This window comes from Asterias rubens, chromosome 19 (genome assembly GCF_902459465.1).
Source record: "Asterias rubens chromosome 19, eAstRub1.3, whole genome shotgun sequence".
Lineage (NCBI taxonomy): Eukaryota > Metazoa > Echinodermata > Asteroidea > Forcipulatida > Asteriidae > Asterias > Asterias rubens.
This window is the reverse complement of record NC_047080.1, coordinates 3543638-3564274: the sequence shown is the minus strand read 5'-3', so window position 1 is coordinate 3564274 and position 20637 is coordinate 3543638. Positions and strand designations below refer to the sequence as shown.

General features: G+C 37.8%; 1 protein-coding gene across 1 annotated transcript in view; it reads left to right on the top strand.

The window, feature by feature from the left end:
- LOC117303436 (calcium-binding protein NCS-1-like) overlaps positions 1-14710 on the top strand; it is a 31889-nt gene extending 17179 nt beyond the window's left edge. The window contains exons 5-8 of the mRNA XM_033787629.1: positions 8124-8202; positions 9864-9952; positions 10918-10995; positions 13765-14710. Of these exons, the coding sequence (XP_033643520.1) occupies positions 8124-8202; positions 9864-9952; positions 10918-10995; positions 13765-13860 (342 nt within the window). The 3' untranslated portion in view covers positions 13861-14710. The remainder of the gene's footprint in view (positions 1-8123; positions 8203-9863; positions 9953-10917; positions 10996-13764) is intronic.
- Positions 14711-20637: the final 5927 nt, after the last annotated feature.

The following is a 20637-nucleotide window of genomic DNA, read 5'->3' as shown; positions in this document are numbered from 1 at the left end:
CATATGTTTCAGTCTTTGTAAAACCTCTAGGGTGTTGACGGAAATGATCATACTTTAAATCTGTGCCTCAATGGGATGCCAGGCGGAGTCCATGTTGTGCTTGGGTTGACATGGCCCAAACAGATCAGCTGGATGGTTGCTGGCTTTAAGGAAATCCCCACCTTTGGGATATGAATGTTTTTGGAAATTTTGTACGGCTACATGCACACCACCCTTCATCAACAACTCCCCCCCCCCCACCCTTAACCAGCATATTGTAGATCTCCAGTTACTTAAAGTAAAATTACAGAATTGGTAAAAAAACAAAGTTGTCTAAGATCACAGATATAAACGTACACAGTCTAATAATAAATGATGATGATAGTAGAAAACATCCCTTGAAATATTTCAGTCTGAAATGTCATATTTGATGAGAGATAAATAGAACTCATTTCCCATTTGGAGTTTATCGCTCAGTGAGCATTTTAATCATTTTCTTTTTTAATCGATGTTATGCTAATTGTGTAATCTGCTTTTCATTATTTTCTTGTGACCCAGATGGCTGATCGATCTCAAACTACCACAGATTTGTCAGTTTATGTATATGGTGGATTACAGTCTACTGCCAGCAACTGTTTTGTTAGCAAAGACCAATTCAGTAATGTTCCTTTAAAGACATCTAGACGACATTATGTACAGCTACATGTAGACCCCCCTTCCTCAACACCCCCCCTCCCTCCCCCCACTAGCATATTGTATCTCCAGTTACTTAAGCTAATTAAATCATGCCATGTTCGCCGTGCCTTCTCAATCCATGTCCCCCGTCTTCGCAGATCTGACGTCCCCGCCTCTCTCTTTAGAACATTTCGCCACCACAGCGTGATCGATCAACAGCGACTGAATGAGTTATGCCACATACAACGACGTGCGCTTGTAGTACGTTCACCCACTTAACAAACGTCGCTCCCCATCCATTTCCCAATTTTTTTCTCAATTTATCTCGCCCCAGTTTCATTCCTCCAGATGTTTGGTTCAAATTGAGAATTGGCTTTTTTCTTGTCTCGCGTTGGGAATAGAGCCGGAGGATCTGGAAAGGTGAAATATTTCAATCAAAATGTCGTCCATTGAGGCGATATCTTATTTCTGCTGAAGTGGGCTTGTTGTTTTTAATGTTGTTATTTTTATCTGAAGGATCGTGAAGACGGTTAGTGTCTCGCTATCTGTTTATTTAGACTTGAGCTGACACATTTCTTGAAGTCTCTGATCAAAAATTTTCTTTCTTATCAAGAAATAAACCACAAGGGAAACTGACTGGGTAAACTTAAGTTAATATCGGATTGAACAATGACAAATTGATAAGAGCAGGATTTTTTATCTGCTGCCTTTGGACAAATATGCAGATATGCTCTACCAATTGAGCTATCTGAACATCTTATTTCACAGGTTTTCAAGGACTTGTTTGTTTCTGTTTTCTTTCGTTCAGTTTTAGTTTTGACTGCTCCTTGAACACCCAGCAGGGTTAATATGTGCAGTGTAATACATAAATAAAATTGGAAGTGTTTTTTGATAAATACAAATTGAGGCATCTTTCGTAAATAAGCGACAGCATTTTTTTGCTGTTAATAAAGCTTCTACCACACTCGTGTTTATAATGTAAGATGGATTAAGCTGATCATTGTTTAGGGCATGTGAACCTTTTACCTAACGTGTCCGACGTGTCTAATGACATCATAACGTTGACAAGAAGCTGTTATTGTACTCTGTTATTAGAAGAATGCATTGAGAATGCTTTCTTTCATGAAAAATTCATCAAAACAGCTTTTAAAAAACAAAAACAAAAATCACTGCATGTGGTAGTGAATGGTTCCCCTGATTGACCATTTTGTACTTTGCCCATCGTTTGCAACTTTGAGAATCAAAGTGCATGCAAAAAATAGGTGCGCGCGCATCGCCTGAAATGTTGTTCTCATTGTTCTGTGATTTTATTGGGTCAAAAGCATGCCAGCAAAAAATACTGCACAAAATGTTACTAAAAAAAAATCACCATTTGTTCCTCAATATGAAGCATTTAGTGTTCTTTGTTTTAAATTAAATTTTGTTGTAGTTTAAAACTTGTGGATATCCTTGGGTCTTGTAAAGTAGGGGCAAGAAAGGGAGGGAGTCATTTGGTGCTTACTATGGGTCTTGATAATAATGATCATAATATTTACAGAGCGTTTAATACTTATTTTTCTAAGCGCTATAACCAGACTAATCAGATTGACAAAACAGATTGGTTTTAAGTAATGATTAAAACAAAGATTTAAAGGCAGTGGACACTATTGGTAATTACTCAAAATAATTATTAGCGTAAAACCTTTCTTGGTGACAAGTAATGGGGAGAGGTTGATAGTATAAAACATTGTGAGAAACGGCTCCCTCTGAAGTGCCATAGTTTTCGAGAAAGAAGTAATTTTCCACGAATTTGATGTTGAGACCTCAGATTTAGAATTTGTGGTCTCGAAATCAACCATCTAAATGCACACAACTTCGTGTGACAAGGGACTTGAGGGTGTTTTTTCTTTCATTATTATCTCAAAACTTCGGTGACCAGTTGAGCTCAAATTTTCACAGGTTTGTTATTTTAAGCATATGTTGAGATACTCCAAGTGAGAAGACTAGTCTTTGACGATTACCAATGGTGTGCAATGTCTTTAATGAAGGTGCCACTTGACTGTTGGTGGGTAGCTTGTTCCAAGGTGTTGGAGCTACATGTATGACTGAAAAAGCATGATCGCGTGTGTATGCATCAGAGTGGATGTATTAGATGCATATCATATTAAAAAAGTTCATTATAAAAACAGACAGACTAGACAATGAAACAGACATGCCTCTGAAAGATAAAAACCATCACCCCAGCTGTACATGTTGAATACCTTTCGCACGATTACTCTCGCTTCTTTGCGCTATAGAAGTCACGGAGGCGCAACTTAACGCCATTCATGCAGTGAAGATTAGGCAGCTTTTAGCTACTGTAAAGCTCATTTTGAACACTGCGACATTTTACGCATGTGAGTCTCTATTGGAACAGCAGTCATACGATACGTGTATAATTTAATTTAGGAGCCACCGTGGATGATTCTAATCTGGGAGTGAAGTGAGGGACAGTAAAAAGCAATGAAAAAACACGTCGTCGTAGGGAAGGGAGTGAAACTTGACACTCTCTCTGTATTAACAGCATTTTCTGGTTATAGTTACTGCTGACATAGCATTAATATCATAATTTTGTGTTATCCTTAAATATGATTGTGCTGATTAAGTAAAAAAGAATGTAAGGAACAGATATCTTTATTTTGTAGGACGTATTAATACTTTTTATTGAATTGTAAGTCTTGATTCTGTATACATGTAGTATGCCATGTACTGCCCATTTTTTATTGATTTTTGGTGTGTGAGGATCTATGGATAGATTCACAGTGTGACAGTATGAACAATATGTTACACAGTTTAGTGGCCATGATTTCATAACTTAGTGATTACAAGTCAAGCAAGAGTATCCAAGGATTTTTGTTTTGGTTTCCAAAGTAATGTTTGCTTTGAGTGAATCATATATTTTTTCGCAAACTAAATTTTTAAAATTTTAATTACTATAATTAGTTGAAATTATTTAGAGTTGAACAAAAACAACAGTTGGACTGGACGTCCAGATTAACATGCCGCCGCTCAAACAACTTGGCTATCTAATGTAGCCCTACGTTGGCAGTTTCCCGTGTTTAAATTATTAGCTGTTTTTTAAATGAGTTGAAATTTCAAGGGCATTTAATCCTAATTCCAGTGAAGCTCTAGAATTTGGTCGTTACAACTCGGTTAGACGCGCCAGCTTTACACAAAAAAACTTCTTCTTTCTCCAGTTTATTGTTGAATCTATCGGAGCACTAAGAGTAACTCAATCCCACCCTAACCCGAGAAGAAAACACCTCCCAGGCAGCGCTTGGATAAGATTCAAAACAGAAGAAGGTAAAACGATACGATGCCTCTGAAAAGGCCCATCTATTTTTGCAAAACCCATTCAATCTCAAGAAGAAGACGAGTGGAGGAACTGTCTCTCCTCTTTCTCTCTGACTTCTATCCTCCCTCGATGAAGAGTCCTGAGAAAAGGAGACGGGAATTTTGTCAAAGACAAGTATTCTCACTTGGTGCGTCCCAACATAATGCATAAAATAACAAACCTGTGACATTTTTTACTTAAGATAATAATTTTAAAAGTGATTAACCAAACGTATACCTTCTCTTTAATTGGGTGTGAAAACCATCCTTAAAACTTCTTAGCCTGGTTGCCTTAGGGTGAGGAGTAAATGGTGTGTCTTAGGGTGACAGGTAAACGGTGTCTAGCAATGCTAGACACTATCAACTGTTGAAGCTGAATCCAAAGACACTATCATAGACTTAAAGAACAAACAGATTTTTTTTTAAAGAACATGCTGATGAATTCTAATGGATGTAAAATAGTTCTTAAAACTTTCTTAGCTCGATTGCCTTAGGGTGAGGGGTAAATGGTGTGTCTTAGGATGACAGGTAAACAGTGTCTAGCAATGCTGCATGTTACATGCACTATGAACTGTAGATGCTGAATGCAAAGACATTACTATAGACTTAAAGACTGACATTGTATCACTTTCACCACTAGCGACCTAACAGAGATTGGTGTTAAGATATTTTGAAGAACATGCTGATGAATTCTAATGGGGCTAAAGTAGTTTTTAAAACTTTCTTACCTCGATTGCCTTAGGGTGAGGGGTAAATGGTGACTTATATTACATGTATCATCAATTGTAGAAGCTGAATCCAATGATCAAATTATAGACTTGAAGAAGGTGTCATTCTCACCACCTGTAGGAACTCGCCCTAATAAAGACCTAACAGAGATTGGTTTTAAGATTTTGAAGAACATCCTGAGGAATTCTAATGGATGTGTGAAACAGTTCTTAAAACTTCTTAGCCCGATTGCCTTAGGGTGAGGGGTAAATGGAGACCAGTAATGCTGCACATTACATCAAATAGAAGCTGAATCCAATGACAATTACTTAAAAACCGTATCGTTCTCACCACCTGTAGGTACAGTGAACATCAATATCATGCTGAGCCAGTACATGATTGATTAGAAAAATGAGAAGAAAAAAAACGTGCACAGAATGTTTTCAACTTAATTGCAAAAATTTCCCCCGTCTCAGAAATGTGATCAATATATAGCGACATGTACGGATTTAGAATTGGCCAGATGGTGATAAGGAATGTAGGGTGTGATCTCAAGATTATCTGAGGTGAATATTTTTTTTTTCATTTGGGAAAATGGAAATGATGTGGGCAAACTTTAGGAATTGGGTGTTGTTGCTGGTTTCCTGACTGAAAGATCATTTAAGTTATTTAAGGGAAGGTATACATTTGATAATTACTCTAGAGTGTCATTTCAAGTTATGTTGTTATGTGGGCTGCATCAAGTATCTGGAGAGATACAATTTGTTTTCATAATACTTGGGTCGCAGGAGGCGATGCTGTAAAACAGACTTTTCTTGTAAGTAGTCACTCAGCCTCATCTGTAGATGGCAGATTGTCTCCTGGGATTGCATTCTTTCATCTAGGCCCTTGAAAATAATCACTATTCACATATTAATCCCCCGCAGAAAGCGTGACCATTTACTTTACTTACATTGGATTAATGGATGCTCAGTCCATTTTTCTACGAGACCTCTCACATATCCTTCATCAAGTCTCAATACTACTACTTCGATTGCAAAAACAATGGTATTACAGTCTTGCAGAGTGCTTTATTGCTGTGTTTTATCCCTCACATGTTGACATGCTCAGCGACTGATTATGTTCTTTTCCTCTCGGAGGGGAAGGAAGAAGACAGTTTGAATGTCTGCAGACGCTTGACACAAGTAGCATGGGCTTCGGGCAACTATCGTAGGAACGATAATCGTGGGACGATATCCTCCAAGAATTTTGCATTGACCTGTTGCCAAGTCTGGTAACCTTTTCCTGTCCATAGGACCGGCTTCAGTTTACAATAAATTCACCAGTTGAGTGCACAGCGGCGGGGAAGCTTGAGCACATCAAATTTGTTTAGAGGGCATGGAAGAGGCATTAGTGCTGAGACTCGTTGAAGGATGAGTTTCCTTCCATGGATATCTAGATTATCTCTTTTGTTGGCAATGTAAAATTCAATTATCTCCATCATTGCACTGATGTTGATGAAATACGCAATTTGAGCAGTCTTCTCATTATACCCACACTGATAATTGTACTGTTTACCTAGAATAATTAAATAATTAATAGAAGAGATCTGGATCATAGATATTATAATAAAACATAATTGAATATTCTGAAAGGGCAATCTGTTCCTATCAAGAAAGATATTTCAATATATTAAGTCGAGAGAGAAATATCCGAGTTGGAATTTAGCTGTCTGAGACGTGTGCTTTGAGTGGAATCGCCCAAGGAAATGACGGCTTCTCCTAGATTAGTAATAGAGGAAGCATCGGAAACAGTGATGTTAAGGATGTGGTCCCGTAGGAAAAATTTCTCTTCAGACAATTAGCTTTTTCGAGTAGGAAGCCGAGAGCATGATTGCCGACTAGAAATAAGGGTCACTTCTTGCCAGTCAGTATTTAAGTAGAAAACCATTCTTGGTATTATAAGTAATTCATGGTTTCTTGTCTTTGGGTTACTTTGACTGCAGATATCACAACCTGTTTTTTTTTCTTCAAATAATTGTTTTGGCTTGTGTTTGATAGGTTGAACAAAATCATAACATTAAGGTCAATAGATTATTGGCAATAATCGTTAAGAAAATCAGACTTATTAAAATTGTGGTTGATGTAATGTAAGAAGATGGAAATTTCCATTGGTTGTACCCATACACACCTATGTGTGTTAAGCACTCTTTACTTTCCCGAGCTCCTTAACATTTACCACATGTATTACTTAGAGTTTAGTAACGAGTCTGTTCCCTCATGGGACATTATGCTTGTAACTAATATCAGAATTCAGGGGACCTGACCGAGATAACCACAACTCGATACAATTCCAACCATACATTAGAGATATAATGGATGTGAAATTTGCATCGGGGATAAAGAATTTTAATTTTGGTTTTTACCCATACACCGATGTGTGTTAGCACTGTAAGTTGCGAGTAACTATGAAAGAAAAAAACACCCTTGTCACACAAAGTTGTGTGCTTTCAGATGCTTGATTTCGGAACCTCAAATTCTAAACTTGAGGTCTCTAAATCAAATTCGTGGAAAATTACTTCTTTCTCAAAAACTATGTCACTTCAGAGGGAGCCATTTCTCACAATGTTTTATACTATCTACCTCTCCCCATTACTCACTACCAAGTGAGGTTTTATGCTAATAATTATTTTGAGTGATTACCAATAGTGTCCACTGCCTTTAAATAATATTTCCTCTTCCAGAGAATGTATAGATTGATGTCATCACATCGTATACATTATTGTTACCATGGTAACTATTAAACCAGACAAACAAGCAGGTATTCTTTGTTGATATTTCTGCGTATCTTAATTATATTACTATATTATCTTTTCTACTAATGGGGCCGGATAAATTGTCCTCTCTTCTTTCTAAAACATCACCAAGGTTAAGAATTGATTGTTGGCTTGTTTTGATAATTTTGTCTTTAGCCAATGAGAAATATGGGTACTTCAGATGTGAGGGTTTTAAGATACAGACTGGAAAGTAATAAGATCTAATGGTTTATAAACCATTTGCTTTTTCTTTAATCTGAAATATTTCCACTTGCTCTTAATGAAAACAAGGTTTTCAGATGCAGACCGAAAAGAAATAAGATCTGATGTGGGTTTTTAAAACCAGTTGCTTATTAAAAATTTTGTTTTAACCCATACATCGATGTGTGTTAGCACTGTATATCCAGTACTTTCCCGAGTCCTGTGAACAATTGGACTTCCAGCATACGCACATTTTCTACAGGACACTGTAAAGGTTGACGACCTTACAGTCTTCCTACAGTTAAATCCCCATCCTCCACCCCCTCCCCCTTTCGCAACAACAACAAAACAAAAGCCCAGGGCAATTTAGAGATGGACTAAATTTTCTTGATTTGTTTGTGGTTTCTTCCTACAGGATGGCTACATTTCCTTCAAAGAATTCATCTGTGCCTTATCTGTCACATCCAGAGGGACGCTCGATGAGAAGTTAGACTGTGAGTATCACCTGGCAGGGTTTTCTTTTATGTACCCATAGCAACCACCAAAAACACGTCAAATTAGTCTTTTATTAACAGTCATGACTTAAAAACTACAACCCCCAAATATACCACCCTCATTCATTTTTTTTTGAGAAAGTGTTGAGCTTTTGTTTGGTGTGATGTTCAGCAGGGGGTGCTATTGAAAAATGTTGAGAAAAGCACAGTTAAACGTGTTGTTTTTTGTGCTTATTTAAAAATGAATTTTGTTTAGAGTAGGAATAGTGTTCATGAACAGTTTTGTAGCCGTGGTGGGTGGTGCTTAGCAGGCCTAGCCAGAACTAACTGAGCAAAATACACTCTTTGCTGCCCAGGACAGATTGTCACGAAGATTGTACTTCAGCAATGATGGCCCTGTACATCTAAACAGGGACAATTTTGTTGATCTGCTCACCCTTGGTGTACTAAATTGGATTTTGAGCACACCACAAAAATTGGTCCAACATTTTTTTTCTCTTCTAAATAGTGGACCCTGTCATGAAATGACACCAAGGGATATTTATGTGAATCATTATTCTCAGCTTTTACAATATCTTTTCAACCATATTCAATTTAAAGTAATTGGGGGTTTTTATATCCAAAAGGGCCCAATCCGAAAGGCAACATGTCCCTTTCAGATGAATCTTAATGCTTTGTAAAATCAAGACAAGCCTTCGGTTTATTCTATGGTGCTGTATACTTTGAGCTTTAAAATCACTCCAACTGGAGGGAGTGTCTTTGAAAAAAACGCCTCATTATTTTCGTGTACTTTGGAATGGATGAAGATTAATTACTGAATCAATGCAGACAGATTTCATTCATGCTTAACCGAAGAATGTCCTCTCAAAAGTTGGGTTTCATAAAAAGAATGTGTACGCGTGCTTAATGGGTAGTTTCTAAAGAATTTGATATGATTAATTTGCAAAACTAAAAGTGCGAAGATCACATTCATGTAATTAATTCTTACTGGGTGAGAATTAAAGGTATGTGCAATGGTTACTCATTGACAAGCCCATTAAAAGCAATGGTAGCTATATGTAGCATTTTGTTCGGCTAAAACTTTCATATATGACTTTTTTTGTTTCTTTCTTTCTATTAATTTTTTCTATTAATTACAACAACCAAATGATGACCCTACATTGTACCTATAAAGGAACACGTTGCCTTGGATGGACGAGTTAATCTTTGAAAAGCGTTTGAAACCGTTTGTTTTAAAATGCATATGGTTAGAAAGATGTTTTAAAAGTAAAATACAATTATCCACACAAATTGGCCGCAAAATTGCGTGGTTTTCCTTTTACTTTGCGAACTAACACGGTCGGCCATTTATGGGAGTCAAAAATTTGACTCCTATAAATGGCCGACCGTGTTTGTCGACGAGGTAAAAGGAAAACCACACAATTTCGAGTGATACTTGTGTGGATCCATTGTATTATACTTTTAAAATATCTTTCTAATCATATGCATTTTATAACAAACGGTTACAAACGCTTTTCAAAGACCAACTCGACCGATCCAAGGCAACGTGTTCCTTTAAGAAAGACAGTTAAATTTCAGTGTCATCATTTGACGGCTTCCTCTTCTAACTTTGCTATTTGATTACTTTAATATGTTTATTCTTTTACTTTGGTTACATACAGGGGCATTTAACTTGTATGACTTGGATCAGGATGGTTTCATCACTAAGCAAGAGATGCTCGATATCGTAGATGCAATTTATAAGATGGTGGTGAGTAGGGACTTGTTTATCCTGGAAAGAAATAATGGAGAATTGCTTTAACCTCACTTGAGCCCAATGATTGACGGTGCTACAGGGTGATTTGAACCTTGCCACATTCAAGAAACATTGATTACTTTGTGCTTTTTAAGTCCTACTAAAATAAAATAAAATTGGGGTACCTCGAAAGTGGTTTGAACCCGTGACCTTCCATATAGAATCATTGTATACTCATTGTAGACAAAATATCTCATGCACGTCAAATGGGAGACTTTCTGGGACGATAGAGGGCAGCAGACTTACCGGGTAAATCCATTGTTCTCAGAATTATGCGCATGTTCAGAACTACGTAAACAATGGAAATTTACCCGGTATGTCTGCTGCCGCCTAGCGTTGGAAAGTCTCCTATTGGCTTCTGTGACCTACATGTACGCATTCTAGAAACATTGTATACTCAGGTCCTGCTTAAAGAACAACACAAGCACCTCAGGTGAGATTCCAACCTGAGTCCTATCATAAAATAGACTCATTGTATATTCAGTGCTTGTCGAGTCCTGCTTAACCAAATCTCTCAGGGAAATTGGATTCAAATCTGTGATTTAAGCTTTCTAGAACTATCATACACTCAGTCCTTTTGAGTCTTTCCAAAAAAAAAACACAGGCACCATCTCAAGTGAGGTTCAAACCTGTGACGCACCATACTCTAATATCACTGTCTGCGATGCTTTTCAAGTCCTACTAAAAAAGCAACACAAGCACCTCGTTAGGGTTTGAGTTTTCGATCTACTGAAATTTAGAGTAAATATTTATGTTCACATGATGCTGCCCCCATTATTAATTATATTTAACTAGTATTATATTGAGGTCACTGGGATTCCTTTTTGCTTTGATAGTCCTTCTCTCCTTCAGTGAGCGTCCCTTGAATGTCACTTTCTGATTATTAATAGACATCTTTTATTTTGTGGCTTTGTCACCAGGGTAACATGCTTGATCTTCCGCAAGATGAAGACACACCAGAGAAGAGAGTCAATAAAATATTCGGCCAGATGGATTCGGTTAGTAATAATAATGAATAATCATGCCAACATTTATAGAGAGCTTAATACAAAAGTTTCTAAGAACTATAACAGGCCTTTAAATAACCCACTGTATCAACAGAAATTGCTGTGGTGCCCCGTGCTTTTGCCATGGTACTCTGTGCTTTTGCTGTGGTGCCCTGTTCTTTTGCTGTGGTGCCCTGTGCGTTTGCTGTGGTGCCCTGTGCTTTTGCTGTGGTGCCCTGTGCTTTTGCTGTGGTGCCCTGTGCGTTTGCTGTGGTGCACTTTGCTTTTGCCGTGGTACTCTGTGCTTTTGCTGTGGTGCCCTGTTCTTTTGCTGTGGTGCCCTGTGCTTTTGCTGTGGTGCACTTTGCAAAGTTCTGATACAAATTTCCTCATAGAGTGCCCCCCTTACAAGAGAAAAGTTTGCCACGCCCCTTCAAGAGAAAAGTTTGCCACGCCCCTTCAAGAGAAAAGTTTGCCATGCCCCTTTAAGAGTAAAGTTTAAGGCCTGCTATTGCCATACTATTCAGACTGACAAATCAGATGGGTTTTAATGAATGGTTGCAAAGTATCCAATGAATGTGCTGCTTAAATGTGGGTGGATAGATTGTTGGAGCTATGATCGAGTAAGTCTGATTGCTATAGCGTGTCATGGTGCGGGGTCCCTGGGGAGCTGAGAATGAACCGATCCATTTTCTTGAGTACTTCTCTTTATGTCATCATTACAAGTATCTTTTGAGTCGTGAGGAATGTAACCTACGTCATCTATTAAAGACACTTAAGTCTGACTGTACTTTGCCGCAGCTCTTAAAAGCCATGACCGGTCAAATTTGTAATCTTCTGCGACTATTAACCATCTCTGCTCTTTGTCAAGTTTTTAAAATGGTAGCAGAATTCACAGAGCTTTTGTCACTATGAGGTCCCTATGAGGACACTATGAAGTATTATCTTTTGTTATCAAAGACCCTCAAACCATTCCATGGATTTTTGTCAACTCCTGGAGAGTGCACAATCTTATCAAAAAATAAATATCAGATTTGAGATTCTTTTTAAAGGCAGTGGACACTATTGGTAATTACTCAAAATAATTATCAGCATAAAACCTTACTTCGTAACGAGTAATGGGGAGAGGTTGATGGTATAAAACATTGTGAGAAACGGCTCCCTCTGAAGTGCCATTGTTTTTGAGAAAGAAGTAATTTTCCATGAATTTGATTTCGAGACCTCAAGTTGAGAATTTGAGGTCTCGAAATCAAGCATCAGAAAGCACACAACTTCGTGTGACAAGGGTGTTTTTTCCTTTCATAGTTATCTCGCAACTTCGATGACCAATTGAGCTCAAATTTTCACAGGTTTGTTATTTTATGCATATGTTGAGATGCACCAACTGTGATAGCTAGTCATTGACAATTACCAATAGTGTCCACTGCCTTTAAGAAGCATAATACGCTGGTAAAGAATGACATTCATAGTGCCATTTAAAAAAAGGGTTACATATTTCCCTCAGGCAACCCAAACTTTTCCAATTTGCAAATTCTGGAATCAAGCAAGTGTTAATTAATGGCTTGTAATTATTTATTTCCTAATTAATATTTAATTTGCAAGTGATTAGAGACCACTTGCATTTGGCGCCATCGCTGAGGTCAAACATCAGAAATATGCTCGCGTGTCTGCACTGTGCCTAATGGACCCTTCCCATGAAATATGTAAATTGCACATAGCGCGTGCGCACTAACGGTTTGGTTGGCAAAATGAGGGAACATCGCACTGTTTTGTACACGGCTAATGGGTGTGTGACACAGACGCGATTGCGCGTCTGCTTAGTGCACAACTCTATGGCATTTGCCAACCAACAGGGTCTGTACGCATGCGTGAATGTGATTAGCATATTTCATGGGAAGGGTCCATTATCAGCCAATGATAGGTCTTCGTCATATGCAAAGGAGTCTATTACCTTATCTTCCCTTGAGTGATTTACCAGGATTCTTCCCCACACAAAATCCAAATTGTTGGACTCTGATTATGGCTGTACACCTGATCCTATGTCAAACTTAGGCCGTGTCTGAAACGACGGCTTCGGCTACAGCTACGTCTAGATCAGCGCGTCTACCAGTGTTAAAGAATAGGCAGACGCGTGCGATCTAGCCGTAGCTGTAGCCGAAGTCGCCGTTTCGGACACGGCCTTAGTCTTATCACTTGGTGAATCCCATCATAAGCATAAAATAACAAGCCTGTGAAAATTTGGGCTCGATCGGTCATGGAAGTTGGAGAAAGATGAAAGAAAAAACACCCTTGTTGGACAAATTTGTGTGCTTTCAGATAGGAATAAAAGACTTCTAGCTAGAAGTCTTTTATTATTTTAGTGAGAAATTACCTGTTTCTCAAAAACTACATTACTTCAGAGGAGTTGTTTCCCACAGTGTTTTATACTATTAACAGTTCTCCAATGCTCGTTACCAAGTCAGTTTTTAAGTTAATATTTGTTTTGAGTATTTAGACTACCAAACGTGTACCTTCCCTTTAAGCAGTTTATTAGCACAATCATGAATACAACATGTGGTAACTCAACGCCCAAACTGTTGGTTTCTGATTATGGATTTATACCTGGTCCCATGTTAAGCATAATCAGTTTTCAAGTGCAGTCCTCAGTCCAACAGAATAAAACAAATCGTCTTGCTTTTTTTTTGCTTTTTTCTTTCCCCCCCCCCCACATTTTGGGGTTACAATCGGTTCCAAAATGCACATTAACTTACTCATATTTTCCCTGTTGCTTTTACAATGCAGAATAAAGACGGCAAGCTGACAAAAGAAGAGTTCCGAGAAGGCTCCAAATGCGACCCCTGGATCGTTCAAGCTCTCTCGCTAGAAATTCCACAGTGACCCAGGTTAAGGGTTAAAGCCTGACTCAAGGTCGTAGGAAGAAGAGGCAGCTCTTTTTGTACAAAAGAATAATCTATACATTTCCAGAGTCTTCTTCCATCATTGGGATGTGGTCTGATTTCTGCCTCCTTGGTTAATGGTGCATGAAATGAGACAGGGTGGTACTCAGGTCATCTTTGACCTATGATAGAAAGAGGTCACATGCTCCATTCGTTTAAAAGGAACTCCTGGACAGAAATAACTCCAAAGGTTTCAGAAACATTCTAAATTTTCTGGAAAACGGAATGATCACCAAGTGATATACAAGTGTATTACGCATAGTAAGACACATAACTCCAAATATAAAAATGGTTCTAAACGAAAACGAAAATTACAAAAACATGTTGTGCCCACCGATCAATTTAACAAATGAGACTGGGTAATTACCTCACTTCCCACCCAATCCCCTTATTCAAGATACACGAAAGTGAAATGAAAATCTGGTGCAGTGTTGTTTGATATTGATTTTACATAAAGAATTTCTGAAAACAAATTTAGTGGCAACCTCTCTATCTCTGAACTCCAAATGACCCTTCTAAGCCATTAGACTGCTTGTAATTCTATACAGCATCCATGGACTGGGTGTTTGGATGTTCTAGTTGCTACATTGCCAGCAACAAGGAGCAAGTTCAAGTGTGCACCATGGTTAACTAAAGGTTCTGTATTTTGACTCGAACCCAGGCTGTTTGACCAATGGTTGACTACTGTGGTTGACCATTTGGAACCAGCCCCAGGACCATGGTTTCTTCCATGTTCTCGATAGCCTGTTTCATGCTAATGACAGACTTTGAGGCGCTAGGTGGCAGCAGACTTACCGTTTCCATTGTTTACGTAGTTCTGAGCATGCGCACATTACCGAGAACAATGGATTTTACCTGGTAAAGCTGCTGCCACCCAGCGTCCTGAAAGTCTCCCATTGTGTAAAGCACAGAGGGAAACTAGTGACACTACAGCGAAAAATGCTGAAATGTCCCTGATCGAGTTCGAGTGAGTGTGTCACTGCCCATGTACAATGCTGGTCAGTGGTCAGTCACAGGTCAACTAAATGTTCACACTCGCACTTTCTCATGGTTGCCATAAATGTTGGACATGACAAAATATGTGTTGTCTGTTGACAATTCTTGGCCAAGGAGAATTTTGAGATTTGCAAAAAGCTTCACTATCTGGACAAAGGAAGACCATACTATTTACCATTTTCAGACTTTTTTTACTGCATCAAATCCTTGGTTTTCGGTTTCCATGTGGTCCTTTTTTTGAACCAATACTCCAGCATCAGTCATTTTGAAAACAGATGCTTTCAAGATGGGGTTTCAAACAAACACCAACAGAGCAGAGCTAAAGACGAAGTCACAGCCATGGTTTTCAACAAATGGGTCCTATGAGAGTATGCAGAAATGCAGACATTTTTGTTCCAGTAACTCCCTCAATTTGTGCAGCATTCTTTGGGTAACCAGCCAATCTTTATCATACAATTTCTACAAACATTTCACTGGTTGTCTCCTCGGAAAAAATCTGACCCTACTTGTACATACCGTCAGCCATTGTAAATAATTTGGCTGTCATGGACAACATAAACAGAGATGTCTAAATGTTTTTTTATATCAGAGAAGAAAGCTCTTTGTAAACTGTAAATACTAAATAGGGATATACTTTAAAATGTTGTGAGAAACAAAATTGTAAATACAATTTTGGGGTAATTTTAAGAGAGGTAGGTTTGGGACTCTGAAGATAGTGTTGTAACTGTATTTATATAACACCCAAGCAGATCCTTGCCATTTGATTGGAGGATTGTCCGTCACGTGATAGCAAATAAAAGTACCAATACACGCTGAGTCACTCACCGTGCTTTTTCGTTCCATCCGAAAAGTACCATTGCACGCCGCCAGCGTGCAATGGTACTTTTCGGATGGAACGAAAAAGCTGAGTAAAAACATCACTGCGTGCGCGTGTCTTTGGTAACGCAGCAGGTGTTACTGCAAGAAGGCATAGTAAAATTACTAACATTCGGCTTCTACAGTTGAAATTGTTTGTTTTGAAAGTTGTTTCTTTCAATCAAAATGACAAAGTTCTACTTGGATGTTATATAAAACAAATAATGAATGTTTTTCATTCGTGCAATGGTGCGAATATGTTCATTCGTTGAAAGCTGGAATGTTCCATTCAACTCGGCTCCGCCTCGTTGAATAGAACATTCCATCTTTCAACTCATGAGCATATTCGCACCATTGCACTCATAAACATTCATTATGTGTATACTATTGCATCAGTTTGTTTTAGACATAGTAACATGTACTTCTACGTTCATCTTTTAAAGAGACTGTCCTGCCCGTTTGTGTGTGGAACAAGATATTTAATGGTTTAGCTTAATTACCCCCATATTTGGTTAAAGTAAAGGCCCAGTCACACAGGCCCCGATAACAAGTACGAAAACGAGAACGATAAAAATGCTTGCCCTTGATTGGTTGAATGAGCGTGGGCATATTTTGCGTGGAGCATTTTAACCAATCGAGGGCAGGCATTTTTATCGTTCTCGTTTCCGTTCCTGTAACGGGCCTGTGTGACCGAGAAAACTGGGCGTGAAAAGTTAGATCAGTTTTTCACCATTCATTAGTCATTTTAGGAAGGTTACATTTTTAAGGGAATATCGAATGAAAAAACATGTCTCTGGGGATAAATACTAACAAAAATGTGCAAAATCATGCTTACCAGAATAAGGTTACCGGCCAAATACTATTCCCCATGTACAATTTGTGATTGGTATCCTGCCTGTTTCTGCTTAGCAGAACATAGTCAATCAATATTTTCTGCTGAAGCAGCTCATGATTGGGCCCTTGTTTTATTGATTAACCTAATTTATTCTCATCGACTGTTTATTATTTTGTAAGCGTTTGAAAGTTGTGTTGTTTTTGTCTTTAGTTGTATGGCAACTAGCCATCGCAGTTAACATACTATTTATTACATATTTATGTCTATATAATTGAATGTTAAATTCAAGAAAGTACTACATAATTATGTTGGTGTCATTTATCATAAAAACTTAACTTGACATCTAATATAAATTTTTTTTTCTCGTTATTTTGTTTGTTTGTCAATAGACATGGAAACCAAAGAGCACAGTTTTTTTATCAGCCGGCCGCCAGCACATAATTTAATTGCCTGAAATTCCATGACATTGGACTCAGTGAGCCACTTGCGGGACCTTCTTCAGTAACTTCAGGGTCCTTTAAGAGTTCCCTGACGGGACCTCTCCAGGTTGCAGCAGCACTAAATGCCGCATGGTTTGGAATTTTTTATTTGCATTAAAGTGTCATTTGCTTTTCAGTCAGTTTTGAATGCAATTTGTTGGAATTGGCCAAAAAGTAAAAGAACATACAGCCTTGCTTGAAGTGTCATGTACGACACAAGTACTAATGGCAGCTTGGTTAAAAGTGTCAAATGAAACTTCTTAAAGTACTAAATGCAGCTTGATTTGAAGTGCCATACGTGTTACTGCTGAAAGTACTAAAACGCAGTAGGTTAACAGTGCCATACGACACTGCTTAGAGTACTAAATCCAGCAGGGTTGTAAGTGCCAAACAGTCATTGTGGGAGCTTCTTATTATTAAGAGTTTCTTAAACTGTTTTCTCTTCCAAATCAATCAATCAAATATCAATCATATTTTTCTTTTTAATAATAATATTTCCAGGTTTCTATCTTGGTTTCTGTCGCTCAATCTGGGATTCGGGATTGATTCATGAAATGCCACCGGGGTTTGGAATATTTCATGAGCATTAAAGTGCCCTTTGCTTTGGGATACTTTATACACATAATTGATGAAAGTTGAATGGTTGACCAGCCTTTCTGTTGGCTTTCAAGCAAAATGTGATAATATTTTGATCAAATGAATTCAAACAGTCTTATTTGATCATAGGATGCTAAACTGTTTAACTCAAAATACTTGTTCTGACTGATGAGAGAGCATTTACTTAAAAAAAAATTGAATGGGTCAGGTGTGTTAAATTGATTGAGTGTTTGTTTATACTGGCTGGGAAAACCTTTAGTTCACTATAATATTGCAAGGGGAGAGTAACATTTTGGAAGAGTAGGCCTAGTCAAGTCAAATCTCATTTTGTAGGTAGGCCTATTCTACATCAGTACACCATACAGCCACACTGACGATTGGGTGTCCATTTCAAAACAACTATTTTTGTGTCCATCACCAATCCCATGTTTCGGCTTACTCATTTTTAAACTTTTTCTTTTGTGTAAACCAATCAGAAGTATTTGTACATTTAGGAATTATCTAACAGCCGTCCCTATTGGTCATGTATTAGACCTTACATACATGTACCATGCAATGTCTATCCAAAATGTAATGATTTGTTTTCTGTATGCATAAACAAAACTTACATCTCATGTATGTGTGATAATTTATTTCAATGAAACCATTGACATTGTTTGTGTCTGTTATCTAAGATGTATTTGTGTATTAGCATTGTGTACAACACCTACGTAAAATAGTGTATTTCATGAACATTTTTGTTTATGGGTTAACTTTCATTTATTACAGGTTTTTTATTTTAAAATAATATGTTTGTTCTTATAATGGGGTCGATGGCCAAGAAATAAATTGTACTAGAATGTGTTGTCTATATAATTAACACTGATCTCTCATTTTGTCCATAAAAGCTGTCCACTCCTGAAAACCGGTTCCAACCAGTTCTCGAAACACGTGAGAAAGTACGCTCTATTCATATGCAAATTAGTTACTGCGTTTTCTTAAGTTGGACTAGTTCATTAAGGAAATGGGTGATCTGAGTCCCATCCAAACAGCTATAACCATTTAATATCAGATTATTTTGAGTTATAAAAGTCACAATTCATATTTGGTATAAAAATGCATAGATTATAGGCTTTGTTGTTAGAGAATTACTTTTGTTTTGTTCAAAAGAACACAATGTTGTGTACAGCTCCGCCCCTCCACACCCTCGGAATAGTTTTACCCAAATCGTGTTGACCAAAACGCACTTTTCAAAATCAAGAACTTTTCCACAATGTCGTCTGCCAACAACACATTCTCTAAAACAGTTATATTCTAAGTATTTCTTTCACCTGGGACGTTACCTGCATCCATTTTAATAATAAAACGACGGACAAAATAATTATGGACGAACTCTTGTGCAATGCTCTTGCTGTTAAATGTTGTGGAAAGAAAGCACCATGTGTGAAGCACCGCGCTGGACAGAGTGGTAAGTCAAGACTTTGCAAAAATGGTTTTGGTTTGTTAGTTTTCCATAGACGCAGCCCATATCCTCGAAAAATATCATTGATGTTTTTCCCGGGTGTCTTCATGACACTAATAAATTAGTAACGTACCTGGACGAGTTCACAATAAACGTGTTGAACATTGCTGCTCGCACTTCGCGATCAAACAAATAAGAAATTATAATGCTTGTGGATTTTAACATGGTCATTTTTGCATGGAGGTAGAATTTTGTGTTTTTGTAAGGTCGGTAGGGCTAGGGCCTACTGTCATAATTAAGAGGCACGGCAATTCCTTCATGTTCGAAAACAAAACTCCGATACTAGAAACATAATGAAGACACGATAACTAGGGAGTCACCTTAACAAACATCGTGCACAATGTGTAAATTAGCTCTACCATTTACCCTAGCGCAAAAAATTCAAGATTGCAATTATCAAGCACATGTTGTTTTCATAGAGTTTTGTTATGAGACGATGCTGCCCTCTATTGGACAAATACGTCTCTTTTAAGTCGGAGCCGACACATCTGGCACAAGTGCACAGAGCATCCGTAGGCTGTATAGCAACTAATGCGTATTTCAAAAAGTACTTGCAACATATTTAAAAAGCTATCGATACTCCAGCACAAATAATATACTTTCCCACAACTAAAATAAATTTGTTTTCTTTTAGAAGGTTGTCGTTAAGCTTTTGAGCTTAGGCTCACCCCCCCCCCCAAAAAAAAAAAAAAAAAATACCCCAAAACACATGAACTAGTACTGCTGGACAGGCTTAATCTTGGTAAAATTTACCCTAGGCTACACTCTTCAGGAAAATATTGCAACTAAATTAGGGCTTATTTCACCCAAAACGCCCCGATTTGAAGATGAACAGCCCTATGAGCACAATATTTGACCATTTTCAACCGTATAGAAAAAATTATGGGTGTACATTATTTTTGTTTATAGTGCATTACTAATGTCTAAGATGAGGTGGGATATAACAGAGCCGTATAAATATTAAAGTGTAAATGTTCAGTTGGTAGTTCCTATTCTTTCAAATAAAAACCCTGTATTACAAAGTTTTGAATTTTTTTTACCACTCTTGATCTTCATACTAAAAAACAATTCTTGTTGGTTGGACTGTACCCTGTAGGCCCAATGTGACACAAGTTTTCCAAACTTGTTTCGTAATTGATTATTTACAATGCTTACTAAATTACGTTATTTACAAAATTCCCAATAACGTATAGTAGACTTTGTTGATGTATCTGAAAGGCAAAGTATCTTTGGTATTATGGAACCGTTCGATTGTTTAAATCATATAAAAAGTAGATTATTGTGTACAATTTGACTTGTGAAGGTAGTCGTTGCAAAAGGTGATCGCGTTTTTAAAATATTGTAAACAATGGACCGTTCCGGCTTTCCACTAAGCTCCGTCCACCGCGCACGTGAGCAAGACACGTGTACAAGCACCCCAATGACATTCTGCACGATTCTGCCGCGCGTGCCAAA